General features: G+C 38.0%; 1 protein-coding gene across 1 annotated transcript in view; it reads left to right on the forward strand.

Moving 5' to 3' along the window:
* The window catches only part of SUSD1 (sushi domain containing 1), a 155207-nt gene that overhangs the window by 83126 nt on the left and 51431 nt on the right, over positions 1-20650 (forward strand). The window contains exons 8-9 of the mRNA XM_006864728.1: positions 3528-3720; positions 19431-19522. Of these exons, the coding sequence (XP_006864790.1) occupies positions 3528-3720; positions 19431-19522 (285 nt within the window). The remainder of the gene's footprint in view (positions 1-3527; positions 3721-19430; positions 19523-20650) is intronic.

The raw sequence follows: 20650 nt of genomic DNA on the forward strand, positions 1-20650 counted from the left end.
CTGCTCTGTCTTGTGCTCTGGTTCTTGGTTCTGCTGCTTCTGCATCTCTGCCACTCCTGTGATGTTTTGTTTCTGGGTCTAGGGGGTTCAGTGCACTGGGATTTCAGGGGCCAAAGAATGCATTTCCCTCATGGCTCTTCTACTTTAATTGTTTTGCTGTCCCTCCTCTCATGCTGGAGTTTCAAGTTTTTACAATTACAATGAGTTCTGTGAACATCCACATCTGAATCATGTTATTTGATTAGTATCTTTTCCCACCTTCTCTTACTCAGACCCATCGGGGAAAAGAGTAGTTTGGTGGTAGTTACAAAGACCTAAGTCTAGAAGAGCCATATCATATAATTCAGCACATCACACTTGCATGTTCTATAGCAGAGCATAGACTCAGTAAATATTACATTCAAATGAATTTATTCAATAATCATTTACCAGAACAACATTGTGATTAGCACTTTGAAATTCTAAATCAACTTAATAGAAATATACACTAGGCAACTATAGTATGGCTTAATGAATGCTTTGGTAAAAACTAAATAGATAATGGAATGGAAGATTGTGTGTGTGTGTATGTGTGTTTTCAGGAACAAATTTTTATGAGCACAGTGTCCTGAATTCCAAGGGAAGGAGTAGGAAGGAGCCAGATAAAAGCAGTAGGGTGAGGACATATTGGGTAAGTGTGTCACTCTCAGGATTGTGGCTCTCTCAGGAAATAGAGAAGTCAACTGAACTGGGAGTATAAAAAGATGAAACAAAAATGTAAGCAGTGGAGAGATCATAAAAAATCCCAATAAGCTGTGCTTTTGGTTTGGATTTTATTTTGGTATTTATGTGGAACCACTGATGCAGGGAAATAAAATATTCACATTTCTTTATTAGAAAGAGTGCGGGGACTAGAAACATATCCAAGTGTTCAGATAATTAAACACAAGATAAAGATTTAGACAAAAAGTAAGTTTAATTCGATAGATGGCTCTGGGACAATTAACACTTGGTTAAGAAAATGAACTATCCTTATCACACATCTTAAGGCGTTCTGGTAGTATAGTGGGTTACAAATCGGGCTGCGAACCTCAAGGTTGGTGGTTCGAAACTCCCAGCTGTTCCAGTGGGAGAGAGATGAGGCTTTCTGCTCCTGTAAAGATTTACAGTCTCGGAAACCCTATACAGGGTCCCCATGAGCCGAAACCAACTCCAAGGCACATAACCACCACCACCATCTTATATAAAATGACTAAAGAATTAACTGGAAAAAATTTGAGACCCCAAAATATGTAAAAAAACAACATAGATGAATAATAATCTGATCATCAAAGCAAATGATGGGCAGATTTGTTTACTTAAAAAAAAAATCTACGAGCAGAAATTTTAGTAAATAAAATTTCAAAGAAAAAGGAAAAAGCAAGGATAATATTTGTTATCTAAGGGGTTTTCAAAAAGTTCATGGAAAAATTTCATTATCTTTTAATTCGATTTTTCCATGAACTTTTTGAAGCTCCATTGTATATGTGCTAGACAAAGATTAATTTATGTAATATAAAAAATGCTTTTAAAGAGTCCATTGGCAAAGAGTGAATACTCAAAAGTAGGTTACGGAAGAACACATAACATATTGCCAAAGCACACAGGAAAACATGCTTTTCTTACCAATAGGAAAAATGATATAAATTAAACCTTGAGATACACTGATTCTCTATAAGTTTGGAATAATTAACCAATAATACCCAGCATTTGAAAAAAAAAACTATTCATATTTTAAGCTGAGTATACTCCTGAGCCGTAAGTTTTTGTTCCTTCAGTTTCTTCAGTGCAACTTCCTCCCCTGGTTTAAGAACAATTTGTTCCTTTTTAGTAAGGATCCTATCAATGTGCCCTGGGAAATTCATGTAGGGGTTAATTTGACCATGAACTCTGTAAGTTTGGGTGTATATTGGGGGCTTTGTTCACCTAGATGTGCTCAATGACCAGAGAATCTACAGCTAAATCTTTTAAGTTCAGCATTGCTATGTTTCTTGACTCCTAAAGAGGGGGTCAGGTGTGTACTGCTACAACCTTATGTATTTTTGCCTGGATACTTGCTAGAGACACCCTGGTGGTGCAGTGGGTTAAGTGTTGGCCTGCTAACTGAAAGGTTGGTGGTTCAAATCCACCAGTCACTTTGTGGGAGAAGGGTGAGGTAATCTGCTTCCATAAAGATTTACAGCCTCAGAACTCTATGGAACTGTTCTATTCTGTCCTACAGAATTACCATGAGTTCAAATCCACTTGAAAGCAAAAACCTTGTTTTTTGTTTTTTTTTTAATTGGGGGTGGGGTTCGTATTTAGATATTTATCTGTGAGGTCTTTGAGGTTAGGAACTGTGTCCTGTTTGTCACTGGACCCTAATGCTAAATGTTCTGGCTAGCAAATAGTTGTTGTTAAAGTGCTGTCAAGTTCTGGCACATAGAGATCCTGTATAAGGTTTTCAAGGTGATAGTAGCCAAGTATTAATTTAAGTGTTCAGCAACTATGATGTTGTTATTGCTGTTGTTAAGTGCTGTTGAGTTGGTTCTGACTCATAGCGACCCTGTAAATGGTTGCCAAGTAGTGGCTATGGGTTTGAACCACCAACCTTGTGGTTAACAGTCCAGTGTTTATCCTCTAGCGCCACATCAGGACTCCTCCAGGAGCTAATGAATCATTTATAGAATGAATTAATGACATAATTAAAAATATATGTATTGGTAAGTGAAAGGACTATTTTATAAAGTGCATACAGTGCATACAGTGTGATTCAAGGTTTGAATCTAAAAAGTAATTTTTAACTTTATTTGCATACACTAAAAATCACCTGGTCCTGGTGTGGTACTGCAGATTAATGCGCTAGACTGCAAAGTGGGTTTGAACTGCAAGGTAGGTGGTTCAAGCTCACCAGTTGCTCCTCAGAAACCGCTATGGGTCGGAACCAATTCAATGGCACTGAACAACAACAAAGGGTGGAGACAGACTTTGCAGAGCTGCGGCCTGCATAGTTGTGTGGTTTTTGTCCAGCAGGTGGCAGTAGCCTGGATGTAGAAATGGTGAACTCAAATAGCTAGATTGATCAGGTGTTTTGAAATTTTTAGAATGGATGAAATTGAGAGCCAAGGAGTCTAAAACTTTGAGGGTATTGAACTAGAAAATGGTTGAAATGAGAGCAGTATCTATGATAGCACTAAATATGTGCCTTTTTGTTACACATCTTATACTTTTACAGTTGTCACAATGATAATCAGTCATAGCAATTACTCACTAGCCCCATCTCCTTTCACCAGACCCCTCTAGACAAGATGATTACTATTGAGTGGGGATTCTACCTTCCCCTGCATGTTCTGAAACTAAACTCCCTCTTGAAAACTTGTAAGCCAGCCACTTTGTGCCTTTATAGCCCCCTCATTTTAGGTAGCCAATGTCTAGTTACCCATTCCTATCAACCTTGTGTACTGAGTGGATGAAGCCAACAAGAAATTTAATACCAATTTTTTTTTTTTTTTTTTTTAATCTCTCGACAGTTTAAAATTCTGGGTCAAAGGTTGTATCTGAATCATTATTATCATGAAACGTCATTTAACATCACGACGAGGGAGCAAGCCCCAGTAGTGTGTTTAAATCTGTACCCAGCAACTGATTACACCGTGAATATTACCTTACTGGCACCTCCCAAGCAGCATTCAGTACAAATTAGAACAAGAACCGCACCAGCCGGTAGGTTTAGATGTCATTGTATTCTTATACCCCCGGACAACAAGTTTAATATGTAAGATGGCTCCTAGAGAGTAGGGATCAGTAATGCACTGCTTTATTCTGGGTCCTCTGTTAACAGTTAGGCTGAGAATGCTCCTAAATCTCTTACCTCCTGACCTCAGATTTAAGACAGCCATACATGTAGGGTGGTCATTATGGACAACTTCTCAGAAACCAGAAAGGTAAGCTGTAACTGGCAGGACAAAGATGACAAAGACGTGCCATATACGAACATATTAACCCAATGTAGAGAACAGTTGCCTAAAGACAATCCAGCTCCTTAGACATGCTTCTCTTCCCTTGGGGCATTTTGAAGAAACCAAGTAGAGATCACTGTTAGCTCCACAGCTTCCCCTAGTGGAAATGGCCCCAGAAGGCACAGCAATTTTTTTGTTTGCTTGCTTGCTTTTCTTTAATTCCTTTAACAGCTAAGCCTTCAGGCAACCAGTAGGAGAGGCTCCTTGCCTCCCCATCCCCATTGAATAAAAACAACAGAACAGTTTAGATCTTGTTGCTGCCTTCCAGAGACCTCTCTCAGATGCTCACTAGGGCTCTTTCTGGATCAGGATTTGTCTGTTTGAATGTTACACTTGGAAGGCTTTAGGTCCATGCAGTACCTAAAGCTGCAAATTCACCTTTTATTCTATTTTCCATCTCAGATTATGTTTGGCTGCCTTGTCCTAAATGTATTTCATGAAAACATAATCCCCAAATAAGTTTCCAATTACATAATAATGCTCACAATTTGAATTCATTCCCTCCAATTTCTAGATTCTCAGAGAAATTAAAGTCTACATATTAAATCTACTTCTCCTTGTGAATTAAACTATATAAATCCCAAATTATTTCCTCTCCAATGTCTTACTCTGATGAATTCCAACCAAAGTGGTGAAACTGAAATGGAGAGTACATTCTGGCTGTTGTACTGTAGAAATCTTGTTTTGTAATAGAGGTTGCTTCTTCTGTACCTATAAAGTTGAATTAATATGATTCTAAGTCTCATTTCTCAATTTTAGCCCCAGAGGCACACAAAAATGGACTAGATATGTTCTTCTTGCACCTGGGGAAGGCCTCTGCAAAGCAGAGGCTGTTTCACTGACTGCTGGGTTAGCGAAGGCAGGACCTGGCCATGCCTTGTCTACCAGGAGGCCATGGGAACAAGGAAGAGCTGCACGCCCTTGCCACCAACCTTTAGCCACATCCTGTGCCTGCAGGCTGCTCTATCAACAGCTACTCCCAAAAGCTTAAGTTGACTGTGCTGCTCCATGCCAGCCACAGTCTGTCTGGTTTTCTTCTCTCTCACTGCTCCTGCTCAGCTTCCTCTTCCAGAGGACACTTGGTCTACTTCTCTGTCCTAGCCTCAGAAGCTCAGGGTTCCAGGACTACCATCTGTATCTGCTTCACTTGGTCTTCTATGTCTTTGTTGCTGGGGTTGGCTCAGTGTGTCTGCTTATTTGGCCATCTTGCTCCGGATCCCTTGGGAGACTGAATCTTGCCCTTCTTCCTACCTGAGATTACACAGGACAGACTGACAAGTGAGAAGCAAAGTATCAATTTTATTGATCTGAGCAAGTCCACAGGGACTCCCCTCCAGTACAGGTTCAAGGTAAAACCTCATATGCAAGTTGAAGTTGAGGACAATTAAAACATATCCACAAGAGCAAAATATAACCTTAAATAGATCCCACCTGAATTTAGAAACCATTACAAGAACAGATTTGATTTTCTGAACAGATTTGAAGCATTAGACACCAGTGACAGAAGACCAGAAGAGTTGTGGGATGGCATCAATAACATCATAGATGAAAAAAGCAAAAGGATCATTAAAAAGTCAGGAAAGAAAGAAAAGACCAAAATGGATGTCAGAAGAGACTCTGAAACTTGTTATTGAGTGTACGGGAGCTAAAGCAATGGAAAGAAATGATGAAGTAAAAGTGCCGAACAGAAAATTTCGAAGTGTATCTTGAGAGGACAAGTATTACAATGAAATGTGGAAAGACCTGGCATTAGAAAACCCAAGGGGAAGAACATATTAAGCATTCCTCAGATTGAAAGAACTGAAGAAAAAAAATTCAAGCCTCAGTTTTACAATGCTGAAGGAGTCGATGGGTAAATCTGCTGCACAAGACCTCTTTAAAGGGTTCAAGAGCAAAGATGCCAGTTTGAGGACTCAGGTACACCTGGCCCAAGCCATGGTATTTTCAATCACCTTACATGCATGTGAAAGTTAGAGAATGAATATAGAAGACTATAGAAGAATCAATACATTTGAATTATGGTGTTGGTAGAATATCATGGACTGCCAGAAGGAAAACCAAGTCTGTCTTGGAAGAAGTACCACCAGAAATCTCCTTAGAAGCGAGAATGGTAAGACTTCATCTCTTGTAATTCAGACATGTTATAAGGAGGGACCAGTCCCTGGAGAAGGCCATCATGCCAACAAGATGGATTAACACAGTAGCAGCACCAATGGGCTCAAACATGACAATAATTGTGAGGATCGTGCAGGGCTGGGCAGTGTTTTGTTCTGTTGTTCATTGTGTTGCTATGAGTCAGAAATGACTGGATAGCACCTAACAACAACAACAGCATGGGCAAAATACTTATGTAGGAAACATCAAAAAAACGTGGAAGGAATACAGTCACTGCAACAAACTTGGTGACACTTAATAACAATAGTCAGAAAGGGAGTTGTTATATTGCTCATAAGGTTAAAACAAAGCAGTATTTTTCAAAAGTACTTTTTGCCCCCATACCAACATCATAATGAATGTCTGATTTCAAGGGTCTTATAGATAGGAGAATTTATGAGCAGCCTTCTATAAGGATTTTATGGAATATTTTCTCATATTGTCTTTCAACACAGCTGATTATGTGATAGAAAACCATATTTCAGCAAGGGGCGGATTTGGGGGTAGAAAAAGGTTATTTTAATGATTTGGAGGAATGGATGGAATCCATGTCTTTTAAAGAATGTTTCCTAAATATTATTTCTCTCAGAAGAAATGTGATAAATGTTTGGTGTCATTTAACTTTGGACTGTTCTCTCTCATTAGTACCCAGAGAGCAGTTATTCTGTGTTGCTGGTTGAATAACAAAGACTGTCCACCCCTATTAGAAAGTTGAGCCAAGAAAGTGCTCTCAGAGGTCATAAATAGCCTCTGAGGATTGTTTGGAACTGCTCTGGATAGATGAATAAGTAATTGAATCTCTAAAATTCTTCTTCATATAACACGGGCACATAGCTTTAGCCTGAAAAATGTCATGGTAATTGTAATTAGATACTGTTTTTTTTTTTTTCCTAAAGAAAAATTTCAGTAAAATACAGCAATATCCAGCTTCACCCAGTGTTACATTCTCTTGTTCTGGCTAAGATAAACTGTTTACAAGATGTACACCAAGGATACAAAGTAACTGAAAGATAATTTAATGTTATTGCTATTTATAGAGCAGCTGTAAAAATAGTAACTTTTAGAATAGTTGATTTATAGTCCTTTCTGACAGAATTTAGCTTGCAAAGTTAACTGTCTATTTAGTCTATTTCTAATTTGAGTCTTAGAAACCATACCGTTTATTTATCAAAGAATGCTTGCTTTTCTGTTCCAGTTAGCAGAGAGTTGCAAGCATTCAGATAATTCTATAGCAGGGCTGGTGTGTTAATATTTTTCAAAAGAAGAGGGAATAGAACGCTCAATTTTACTCCCTAGTAGGAATTTGTGACTCCTGTTGTTGTTGTCAGGTGCCACGGAGTTGGAACCGACTCATAGCGACCCCATGCACAGCAGAGCAAAACAATGTCCAATCCTGGGCCAACCTCACTACCGCTGCCACACTTGAGGCCATCAGTGATGCCACCTGGCCTATCCATCTCGTTGGGGGTCTTCCTCTCTTTCTCTGACCCTCCACCTTACCCAGCATGACATCCTTCTCCAGCAACTGTTCCCTTCTGACAACATGTCCAAAGTATGAGAGACGAAGTTTAGCCATCCTGGCCTCCAAGACTGCACTTCTTCCAAAACAGATCTATTGGTTCTTTTGGCAGTCCATGGCACTTTTAGTATTCTCCTCCAACACCACAATCAAAGGCATCAATCCTTCTACGATCTTCCTTATTCACTGTCCAGCTTTCGCATCCATATGAGGTTATTGAAAATACCATGGCTTGGGTCAGGCGCACCTTAGTCCTCAAGCTGACATCTCTGCTCTTCAATACTTTAAAAAGTTCCTGTGCAGCAGATTTGCCCAATGCAATACGTCGTCTGATCTCTTGACTGCTGCTTCTGCGAATGTTGATGGTTGATCCAAGAGGAATGAAGTCCTTGACAACTTCAATCTTTTCTCCATTGATAAGAATGCTGTTTATTGGTCCAGTGGTAAGGATTTTTGTTTTCTTGACATTGAGATGCAATCCATACCAAAGGCTGTGTTCTTTGATCTTCATCAGTAAATATTTCAAGTCCTCTTCACTTTCAGCAAGCAAGGTTGTATCATCTGCATATCACAGGTTGTTACTGAGTCTTCCTCCAATCCTGATGCTACATTTTTCTTCATAGAATCCAGCTTCTCAGATTATTTGCTCAGTATACAAATTGAATAAGTATGGTGACAGAACACAACCTTGTCGCACACCTTTCCCAATTTTAAAACATTCAGTGTTCCCATGCTCTGTTCGAACAACTGCTTCTTGGTCCAGGTACAGATTTCTCAGAAGTACAATTCAGTGTTCTGGAATACTCATACTTTGCAATGTTGTCCATAGCTTGTCATGATCCACACAATCGAAAGCCTAAGGTGACATTATGATACATGTCTCCTAAATTGTTGTTGTTAGGTACTGTTCCAACTCATAATGGCCCTATGCACAACAGAATCAAACACTGCCTGGTCCTGTGCCATTCTCACAATTGTTGTTATGTTTGATCCCATTGTTGCTCCCACTATGTCAATGCATCTTGTCCAGGGTCTTCCTTTTTTTCTCCGACCTTCCACTTTACCAAGCATGACCTCCTTCTCTAGGACTGGTCCCTCCTGACAACATGCCCAAAGAAAGAGAAGCAAAGTCTCACTTCTGAGAAGCATTCTGACTGTACTTCTTACAAGACATATTTGTTAGTTCTTCTGGCAGCCCATGGTACTTTAAATATTTTTTGCCAACACCATAATTCAAATGCATCAATTCTTTGACAGTATTCCTTATTCATTGTCCAACTTTCAAATGCAAATACCATGTCTTGTGTCAAGTTCACCTTAGGTCTCAAAGTGACTTCTTTGCCATTTAACACTTTACAGAGGTCTTGTGCCTCAACTTTGTTCTTCAGTAATGCTTTATCTATTTGGTTAGGGCCTCCTTCCTTTCTATATAAAGTTGGAGAATAGATTTTCCATTTCATTCAAGAATGTTGTTGGAATTTGGATCAGGACTGCATTATATGTATAGATCACTTGGGTTGTATTGACATTTTCACAATGTTAAGTCTTCCAGTCCATGAGCATGGTATGTTTTTCCATTTATAAATGCCTCTTTTGGTTTCTTATGGTAGTGTTTTGTAGCTTTCCTTGTATATGTGTTTTACATCCCTGGTTAGGTTTATTCCTACATATTTTATCCTTTTGAGGCTATTGTAAATGGCATTATTTTCTTGATTTCCCTTTCCAGGTTCTCCTTGCTAGTGTAGAGGGATTTGACGGATTTTTATTTTTATGTTGATTTTATATCCTGCCATTTTGCAGAACCTTTCTTTTAGTTCTAGTAACTTTTTAGTGTAATCTCTGGGATTTTCAGTGTGAAGAGTCATGTCATATGTAAAAAGGAATAGTTTCACTTCTTCCTTACCAATGTGTTGTTGGATGTCCTTTATTTCCCTTTTTTGCCTTATTGCACCTGCTAGGACTTCCAGTACAGTGTTGGATAAGAGTGCCAATAATGGGTATCCTCGTCTCATTCCTGTTCTTAAGAGGAATGCTTTCAGTCTCTCCATTGAGAATAATATTGGCTATTGGTTTTGTATGTTGTTGTTAAGTGCTGTCAAGTTGGTTCTAACTCATAGAGTCCCTTTGTAGGGATTCCAAGGAACTTCTGGTGAGTTTGACCCTCTGACCTTGCACTTCTAACTAACTTTGTGGTCCAGTGCTTTATTCTACAGCACCATACTAGGACTCCATTGGTTTTGTATGTTGTTGTTGTAAAGTGCCGTTGAGTCGGTTCCGACCCATAGCGACCCTGTACAGGGTTTCCGAGGCTGTAAATCTTTACGGGAGCAGAAAGCCTCATCTTTCTCCCATGAAACAGCTGGTAGTTTTGGACTGCTGACCTTGCAGTTCACAGCCTGATTCGTAACCACTACACTACCAGAGCTCCTTGGTTTTATATTTATATCCTTAATTATGTTGAGGAAGTTCCCATGTATTCCTATATGAGACTCTTTATCAGGAAAAGGTATTGGATTTTATCAAATGCCTTTTCTGCATTGGTTAAGATGGTCATGTCATTCTTTTCCTTTGTTTCATTTCTATAGAATTATGTGGATTTATTTTCTAATGTTGAAATGTCCTTGCATCCCTGGAAACATTGAAAACTCATAATTGAAAAGTGATTTCAATGTATAAGGCACTGAACATGAAGACATTTTAGAAATGTCTTAATCAACCAATTTTTTTGTGTGTGTGAAGCATGGCAAAACTTTATGTTCATATTGGTCTGAAAAAATGCTTTCAATCATTATAAAATAATACTAAGAGATAAGAAACAATGATGATGATTTATTTGGCAGTTTTTCTCCCCCTTTATTGACAATGCATAAAATATGGTGCATCTTCTAAGAATAGCATCTTAGATTCAGTGAAATGTGTTATATCTTTGCCTACTTAGAATATTTATGTAGAATTGAATTTTTTAGGAGTGAAATTGCTAACATAAAGATATTTGTAGATTTCTCCATGAAGATTTTACTAGTTTACACACACACACACACACACACACACACACACCAACAGGTTTTGAGAGCCTATTTCTTAACACCTTCACCAACACTAGACATTATCACTTTTTAATTTTTTGCAAGCCTAATAAGTGAAAAGCATAATTTATTTTGCTTAAATTTATACCACTTTGGTTACTGATAAGGTTGATTTTCCCCCTACTCATTTAATGGCCTATAATAGTTCTCCTGTGAATTACTTTTTCTGCTTATTGCTTATTTTTATATGTTGATGGTATTGTAACTGTTCTTTGGATATTAGGGCTATCAACTTTTTCCAGTTATGTTACACATTTTCTTCAAAGTATACTGTTTTGGCTGTCATATGTTTTGTCATAAAGAAAATTTAAGATTTTAATCACATATTTGAAAATATTTTCTATTTTTAATATTTTTGCCTTGCCTGAGATTTTAGAATGATTCTATGTGTTTTTCCTAGTATATTTTGAATGCTAAATATTTAATGCAACTGAGTCATTTTTAGCCTGTTATGTTAAGGTTGGAATCTAATATTATTATGCCTATGGATAATTGTTTCCTCACTTAATTTATTCTCCTCTGATTTGAAAAGCCACTCTTATCATACACTAAATTTTCATGTTTAGACAGATCTATTTTTGACTTCTATTCTATCTCATTGACCTTTTTGTTTGTTCCTTTGTAAGTAAAAACTGTTTAATTATTCTAGCATCCTCAGAGGGGATGATATCACCACAGAGGGCAAAACTGCCCTGAGTGAACAAAAATTAGTTCTAGAGAGATTTAAAAAGTTACTCTTAATATGTAAAGAAAAGATAGAAAACACTACATAAATATAGCAATGGTAAGGAGCTCTGGTAGCGTAGTGGTTACGAGTTGGTCTGTGAACCTCAAGGTCAGCCGTTCGAAACTACCAATGGTTCCACGGGAGAAAGATGAGGTGTTCTGCTCCCATAAAGATTTACAGATTTGGAAACCCTGTGCAGGGTCACTATGAGTCGGAACCGACTCCCCAATACTTAACAACAACAACATGCCTGCGGTACTAGAATTTTATGAGAGGGCAGTAATTAGGGAAAAATGTCTTAAAAGGTTCATTTTGGGGGTAGTGATAATGAAAAATGTTAAGTAACACTGCTCTAGCTTCATAATTGTTGTTAGGTGCTGTTGAGTGTGTCCTGTGCCATCCTCAAAATCATTGTCACGTTGAGCCCATTGCTGCTGCCACTGTGCCAATCCATCTTGTTGGGGATCTCCCTCTTTTTTGCTGACCGTCTACTTTACAAAGCATGATATTCTTCTCCAGGGAGTTGTCCTTCTGATAAGTATGAGAAACAAAGTATAGCCATTTTAGCGTCTAAGGAGCATTCTGGTTGTACCTCTGAAACACTGATTTGTTTGTTCTTCTGGCAATCCAGGGTACTTTTTTAAAATTTCAATTGTGAATTGAGTGTAAGTTTACAGACAAGATCATCAGTTTTACATTCAACAAATCATACACTTTGTTTCATCTCAATGATTGTAATCCCCTCCATGCAACAGCAGTTATCCCACTTCCTCCCTGTGGTTCCTAGTTCCATTACATTCACCTTCCTAGCCCTTCTCAACTTTGTCCTTAGGTAAACGTCGCCCTTTTGTTTGTTTTTATTGTGAATTGAGTAATAGTTTCCATGGGAGAGCATCAGCTTCATATTAATCCTACTGTATTTCGTTTCACTGCAATGATTACAATCCTCTCTATGCATCATCATTCAATCCAGGGTACTTTTAAAATTCTTTAAAACACCATAATTCAAATGCATCAATTCTTCTAAGGTCTTCCTTATCATAGTCCAACTTTATCATGCATATGAGGCTATTGAAAATACTGTGGCTTGGGTCAGGTGACTTTAGTCCTCAAACTGACATCTATGCTCTTGAACACTTAAAAGAGTGCAGCAGTTTTGCCTAATGCAATATGCCATTTGATTTCTTGACTGCTGCTTCCATGAGTGTTGATGGTGCATCTAAGCAAAATGAAGTCTTTGATAGCTTCAATCTTTTCTCCATTTATCATATTGTTATTTACTGATCAAGCAGTGAAGATTTTTGTTTTCTTTACTTTAAGGTGCAACTCATACTGAAGGCTGTAGTCTTTGATCTTTATCAGTAAGTATTTTAAGTCATCTTTGTTTTCAGAAAGCAAGGTTGTACCATCTGCATATTGAAGGTTGTTAATGAGTCTTCCTCCAATCTTGATGCCACGTTCTTCTTCCTATAATCCAGCTTCTCAGATTATTTGCTCAGCATACAGATGGAATAAGTGTAGTGAAAGAATACAATCCTGGTGCACACCTTTCCTAATTAAACCATTCAGTGTCTCCTTGTTTTGTTCAAATAACTGCCTCTTCATCTCTGTAAAGGCTCCTCATGAGCACAATTAAGAATATTCATTTTTCCTTATGTTGTCCTAAATTTGTTATAATCCACACAGTCAAAAGCCTTTGCATGATCAGTAAAGCATAGATAAATATCTTTCTGGTATTCTCTGCTTTTAGTCAAGATCCATTTGACATCAGCAATGATATATCTCATTCCACATCCTCCTCTGAATCCAGTTTGAACCTCTGGCAGTTCCTTGTTAATGTGCGGTTATAGCTGTTTTTGAATTGTCTTTAGGACAATTTTACTTACATATGATATTAATGACATTGTCTGATGACTTCTGCATTCCATTGGGTCACCTCTCTTTGGAATGAGCAGAAACCTGGATTTCTTTCAATCAGTTGGCCAGGTAGCTGTCTTCCAAATTTCTTGGCATAGATGAGTGAGTGCCTTCACTGGTTTGTTGAAAATTTTCAATTTGTATTCCATCAAATCCCAGAGCCTTGTTCTTTGCCAATGCCTTCTGGGTACCTTGGACTTTTTTCTTCAGTACCATTGGCTCTTGATCAATGCTATCTCTTAAATGGTTGAACATCAACCATTTCTTTTTGGTACAGTGACTCTGTGTATTCCTTCCATCTTCTTTGGATGCTTTCTGTATCGCTCAATATTTTGCCCATAGAATCCTTTTGCATTTCAAGTCAAGGCTTGAATTTTTTCCTTAGTTCTTTCAGCTTGAGAAATGCTGAGCGTGTTCTTCCCTTTTGGTTTTCTAATTCCAGGTCTGTGCACTTTTCATTGTAATATTTGACCTTGTCTTCTCTAACTTCTCCTTGAAATTTTCTGTTCAACTCTTTACCTTTTCATTTCTTCCATTTGCTTTAGCATATCTATGCTGGAGAGCAAGTTTCAGCGTCTCTTCTGACATCCACTTTAGTCTTTTTCTTCTTTCTTGTCTTCTTAATGACCTTGTGCTCTCCTCCTGTATGATGTTTGATGTCATCCCTCAGCTGTTCTGGGTTTTGGTCATTAGTGTCTAATTCATCAACTCTGTTCTTCAGATGATCTCTAAATTTAGTTGAAATATGTTCAAAGTCACATTCTGGCCCTTGTGGACTTGTTTTAATTTTCTTCAGTCTCAGCCTGAACTTGCATATGAACAAATGGTGGTCTGTTCCACAGTCACCCCTGGCCTTGTTTTGGCTAATGATATCGAGCTTTTCCACAGTCTCTTTCCACAAATATAGTCAATTTGATTTCTGTGTATTCCACCTGGTGATGTCCATGTTTATAGTTGTCTTTTATGTTATTTGAAAAAGGGATTTACTTCATAGTAAACACTAATATCTGGCTACCTTTCAATGTATTTTTTAAACTGTACTTTTTGCTATTTTCTGTATTCTTCCCAAAGATGTGTAGCAGCAATTTCTTTGGTTAGTTGAGTGTGCCATGCTGGTTCCTGCTTCTGGGACTTTGGCCTTGGGGCTGTCTCTGTCTGACTACTCTTTCTCTCGACTTTGGTATACTCACTCCCATCCTTCAGGTCTCCTTTCCAGTATCACCTCCACAGAGAGATCTTTTCTGATCAGCTTCCTTAAAATATCATCACCTTCTCATTTTCTATCTGCATACAGTGCTTTTCTTCGTAGTTTTTCCTACTACACAGAATCATATTTTTACTTTCTTCTTCACCTGTATAATGGCTTCTTGCCTTGCTAGAATATAAGTTTCTTGAAGGTAGAGACTTTGTTTTCTTGCCACTTTATTCTTAGCCCCTATAGCATTCCTGGGACAAGGTAAATTTTTTCTAAATGTACATTGAATGAATGAGTGAATTTATCAAGTTCTAAAAAGATCTGTTATAATTGACATTGAATGTACTTTTTATATATTATATAGTATATTATTTTATATATTATATTATTATAGATTAGTCTGAGCAAGAATGGACTTTTTCACTTTTGAGTTTTTCCATTTAGGAATATGACATTCTTTCTTTCTCTCTTCACTTATGCCTTTTGTTTATCTTCATTTATGTCCTTTAGAAATGTTTCTCTAATCTTCATATTAGTCTTGGGCACTTCTAGTTAGATTTATTTTAAGTGATTTGAATGTTATTTATGTTTTTTGTCTTGTGAATGGGGATTTAAACATTATTCTATTTGTTACTTGTATTAGTTTCTTATTGCTGCTATAACAAATTAATGCAAACCTAATGGCTTAAAATAACATGAATTTATGATCCTATATTCTGATCATAATATATTGATATATTCAAACTGAAGTTTGAAATCAGTTTGACCAGGCTAAGATCAAGGTGCCCACGGACCTGCATTCTTACTGAAGGTTCAAAATCAGAATCCCTTTCTTTGCCTTTTGCAGCATCTGGAAGCTCACAATCCCTTCCTCCATCATCAGAGTGCCTTAGCTTAATCTCTGCTTCACCCTATGTCTTCTCTCTTAGGTTTTTTTTTTTTTTTTTGCTTTTTCTTCTTTCTTTTATGTTTACATTGGATTCATCTGGATAATCCAGGATAATCACCCCATCTCAAAACCCTTAATTAAAAATCTTAAATAGCTTATTTACAGGTTCTGGAGACTAGGCCATGGATGTCTTGTGGTGGGGGGCATTATTTAGCCTATCAACCACACTTGTTCTTTCAGATATAAAGAAAATTATGTTTTTGTATGTTGTCTTTAGTTACGGAGCCCTGAGGGTACAGTGATTAACTATTCTGCTGCTAACCAAACTCACCAGCCACTCCCTGAAAAAAAGATGTAGCAGTTTGCTCCTGTAAAGATTATAGCTTTGCAGAGTGGGGTGCCTCTGGGCAGTTATTGGTGGAGCTAAAGAGCTTTGCACTTGCCTGAGCAAGGCAGATCCCTAGACAAGCAGCTAAGGACCAGAAAGAGGCCTGCTTGCAAGCATGGTTGAGGCTGTCCTGATAGAATTGCATCTTGAGTTATTGCTGATCTTGAATTGTAACCCGTTACTTCCCTATTAAATTCCATAATTGGAGGGGAAAAGGATTTCAAATGTTTTCAGTATACTGTTTTATTACAAAAATGAAAACGTTCCCAATAGACGTGTGATTGAGAAAAAGATAAAGTTTTTCCAACCATAAACAGGAATGGTTGTGACTTTTGTATAGTTTCAAAGTACTCTTTGTATTACTAGGTTGAGAATATTTCTAAGACAGTGTTTTAATGAGGAAAAAGAATATGTACAGCATCTGCTCATGAACAGGAATTCTGAGTTTTCAATTTTATGAAAATTGTGTGAATGAGAAAAGTATATACAATTTATTCCATTAATAAATTGGAATTCTGAAGAGTTTAAAAAACAAAAACAAAACAAAACAAAACAAAAAATGATTACAGACTTGGAAACCCTAGGAGCAGTTCTACTCTGTACTCTAGGGTCTCTATAAGTCCGAATTGACTTGATGTATGACAACAGGCTTGGGTGGGCTCTTCTGTTATGTTGTTATTTGGGTGTATGTTACCAAACTCCTGGCATTTTCTGTTTGCTTTTCTTTTGTTTTCAAGCAACTTCATATTTCTTTTTCAGGCGATTCTCTCAGATTTACTGGTAGTTACATTATGTGCTTGTTTTCTTCCTGATATTTATGGCTCATTATTCTTATTATTATTATTTTTGTATTATCTAGAATCTCTTGACTAATGCTAGAATTAGCTATGGGACTGTACATCCTTGTATTGTTCTTTACTTACTAGAAATTACCTCATTGTTTTACCAAAAAGTATGGTAGTTTTTCAGAAACACTCAAATTAAGGAGCTTCTATCAAATTAAGCCCTAGTTTAGAAAGTTATAAAATCAGAAATGTACAACTCCTATTATGATTACAAAAATAACCATGTGTTTTTATCTAAATTTTATTTATTTTAGTTGTTGAGAATATACACTGCAAAACATACACCAATTCAACTACATGTAGAATTGAGCGACATTGATTATATTCTTTGAGTTGTACAGCCATGCTCTCCTTTCTTTTCTTAGCTGTTTCTCCCTCATTTCCATGTATGTACTGCCCCCTACAGTTCCTATCGAATCTTTTGAGTTGCCGTTGTCAATTTTATTTCATGTTGTTGTTGTTGTTAAGTGCCATCAAGTTGATTCCGACTCATTGTGACCCTGTATAGGGTTTCCGAGGAGCAGCTGGTGAGCTTGAACCACCGACCTTGCAGTTCAAATGGATTTTCAGTCTGGCGCATTAACCCACAGTGCCACACCAGGACTCCCTACTGTAGCCTCCTTTGCCATGAAACCAGAACTGGATGCTACCTGAGTATATAATTGAACAGTCTGATCAATGATTCCATAGAAGAAGTCTGATCAAAAGGGAGAAAATGTAGAACAGAATTTTAAATTCTCATAGCCTCTAGACTTTCTGAAGTCAAGAAGGATGAATGAACCCCTGAAACTGTTGAGCTGAGCTGATGGTCTGCCCGAGCATTACTATAGTACATAGCGCTTGTTGTTGTTGTTAAGTGCCGTCAAGTTGGTTCCGACCCATAGTGACCCTGTATAGGGTTTCCAAGGAACAGATGGTGAGCTTGAACCGCCAACCTTGCAGTTCAAACGGCTTTGCAAGTCTGGCGCATTAACCCACAGCGCCAAGGCAGACCATTTTTCCTAGTTAAGCTAAACTATGAGTTGGAACCGACTGGTAAATCTTTACAGGAGCAGAAAGCCTCATCTTTCTCCCGCGGAACTGCTGGTAGTTTCAAACTGACAACCTTGAGGTTAGCAGCCCAATTCGTAACCACTACGCTACCAGAGCTCCTTTTGTGTTCATATAAATGAGCACAACTGGCATAGTGAGCTTAATGATTTGTTGTGCCATCTTTGGATAGTTTGAGCCTTGTGGATTATCTAATTATGTTGAATTATGAGCTCAGAAACTTCCCACCTTTTTGTGTGGCTTGGAATAGCTAAATAGTAATGGAGTAATTTGTTTTTAGGGGTTTCATAGATGTGAGATTCCTTGGGTCACAAGCACTAATCTTTAAAAACTCTCTTCTCTACCCAGTAGTGAGGTTACGTTACCCTGCATCAGCTATAGTTTCTTACTTGTTCTGTCTTGCAACATTGGAGGTGTAGTTTATAACCTATGGAACAGAGTTTCTCTGGGCAAATTTGCTGAATTCATAGAGGGGTTTCCTGTTTACCAACTTATCTTCATATCTTTACTTGACACAGAAACCTGCCAGCCTTGGGATTATACAATAAAGGTGTGGCATTTTTTGTTTTGTAGGTACTTTGGAAATTGTACCAGTATCAGTAATTAATCATCACAGTGCTCCCATGAAGCATCTTGACAAGTTTGCGGTATTCTTTGTAGTTTAGTGATGAGTTATTGTGGAAAGAAGCTACCTCTAATATCAGAGTTTTGTTTGTTTGTTTGTTTTTGTAAGTGGTGTGGGATATGCTTCCCACATTAACAGCACCAGATCTGAACTATCTTTTGGGCTGATTACTGTGAAACTGAGCAGAGGCCAAGAAATGGTTTTTTTTGATAAAAGATAAGGAAACCCAAACTAAGAGGAAGCCCCCCTCCTTTTCTCATCATAAAAAACCTGATTGTTTGAGATAGCCTTTTACAGTTCCTCAAGGAACAATTCTCTGCTGACATGTTAACAGCTCAGAACTTCAAACTGGTGCTGATTTATATAAATCCGGGTGTCTAAGGCCCTCCCAATGAGTTGCAATGTTGTATGGAAGCAAAGGAGTTTGTAGTGAATAGACCTATTTAACCCTTTCAGTACCAAATTATTTTCAGCTTTGAATTTTTTGTTGAAACCACTTGTTTTCTGTAGTAGAAGATATTTTAAGTGAAATGAAGTATTATAGACTTTGATAAAATTAGCTGGGCATTTATGCCCGAGGGATATCTGGTGCTGGGGTTGGTGGGATGAAGTCCATGTTATCTTTTTTTTTTTTTTTTTTAATTTAAGGTTTTTATTGTGGCTTGAGTGAAAGTTTACAGGGCACATCATCAGTTTCACATTCAACCATTCATATGACTTGTTTCATTACCATGTTATCTTGCACTAACAAAAGTGGGCAGCAGCTTCCTCCTAAACCCCAGAAGAGGAAAATGTAGGTGGGTCATGAAAGATTAAGAGGGATCCCCGGACTGGATATCTTTTGATAGTGTATCTATCATCTGTACTGAGTTTAACTAAATATACAAGTGGTGTGGCTACCAATAATTTCTGCTAAACTCATCCCATGCAAATGCATATCCTTGGAAAATTAATTGAAGTAAAAGGTAGTAGTTTTGCATAGGGCATCAAATGATTTCTTACTCTTTTCCTTCTTGCAGTAAAACAGACCATCATTAACATTTCAATATTTAATGAAACCTGCTTGAGGTGGAAAAGTTTGAAGACAGCTGATGTAGAAGAGATGTATTTGGTAAGTTTCTGAAAGTTGATTTATTTATAGATGTTGGTTTTGTGTGGGAAGTTCAAAAAACTTCAACAAAACTAAAAATCGACTTATAAAACTACCATTATCAATAGAAGATTTACAATGACAATCACAGGAAGAAGCCAGAAAATTGCTCCTACTCCTGAATGTTCCGAGATTAACTGAGGAGAGAAGAGAAAACACTGAGCCTTTTGTGCACATATCCTGGTGCAGAGCTGGTGTGCAGCATCTGTGAAAGGAATTCTATAGCTTATGATATGTGTCTGTGTCTCTGACCAGAGTCTGGATGTTGCCTGGAGAGTCAAGGGGGTTTTCTGAAGCTGGACATGGTTGTGAGAAAGAGAAAAGACTATAGAATGAGTTTTCTTTCTAGTAAGAAGAAATTAAGTGGGACGAAAAAGTCATCTCTTGACCCAGGTGCTGGGATGTGACCGGAAAGTGACTTTGGCTGGAACCCCAGAAGGGAATGGCAAAGGAGAAAAAAATGCTTCCAGGTTTCACCTGGTCAATTGTTGTTAGGTGCTGTCAAGTCAATTGACTGATAGCTTTCTTGGCTATAATCTTAAAGGGAGCAGATCACCAAGTGTTTCTCCCATGGAGCTGCTTGGAGCTGCTTGGTGGATTCTAAACACCAGCCTTCTGGTTAGCAGCTGAGCGCTTAACCACTGCTTCACCAGGGCTCCTTTCAATTGTTGTTGTTGTTAAGTGCTGGGGAGTCGATTCTGACCTGTAGTGACCCTGAACAGGGATTCCGAGGCTTTTATGGGAGCAGAAAGCTTCATCTTTCTCCTGTGGAGCAGCTGGTAGTTTCGAACTGCTGACCTTGCGGTTTGCAGCCCAATTCATAACCACTGTGCTACCAGAGCTCCTTTCAATTAGGCTCCGGATAAGTTAGGAGTATCCTTTGATACTTATTCAGGTCCTTCTTTGGAGAAGCCTTATTCTGAATCTTCCCTTTCCTTTCTGGGAAACATTTTTTGACCTTGCTCCTACAGTTTTGACAATAATTTTTCTCCTTGGCTTGAGCACTGCACATGTGAAGGCAAGAAAGAGACAGTTGATAGTAATGGGGTCTCTGCCTTTTGTGCATTTTGATTTAAAAATATATGTGTT

This window comes from Chrysochloris asiatica, unplaced genomic scaffold (assembly GCF_000296735.1).
Source record: "Chrysochloris asiatica unplaced genomic scaffold, ChrAsi1.0 scaffold00069, whole genome shotgun sequence".
Classification (NCBI taxonomy): Eukaryota; Metazoa; Chordata; class Mammalia; order Afrosoricida; family Chrysochloridae; genus Chrysochloris; species Chrysochloris asiatica.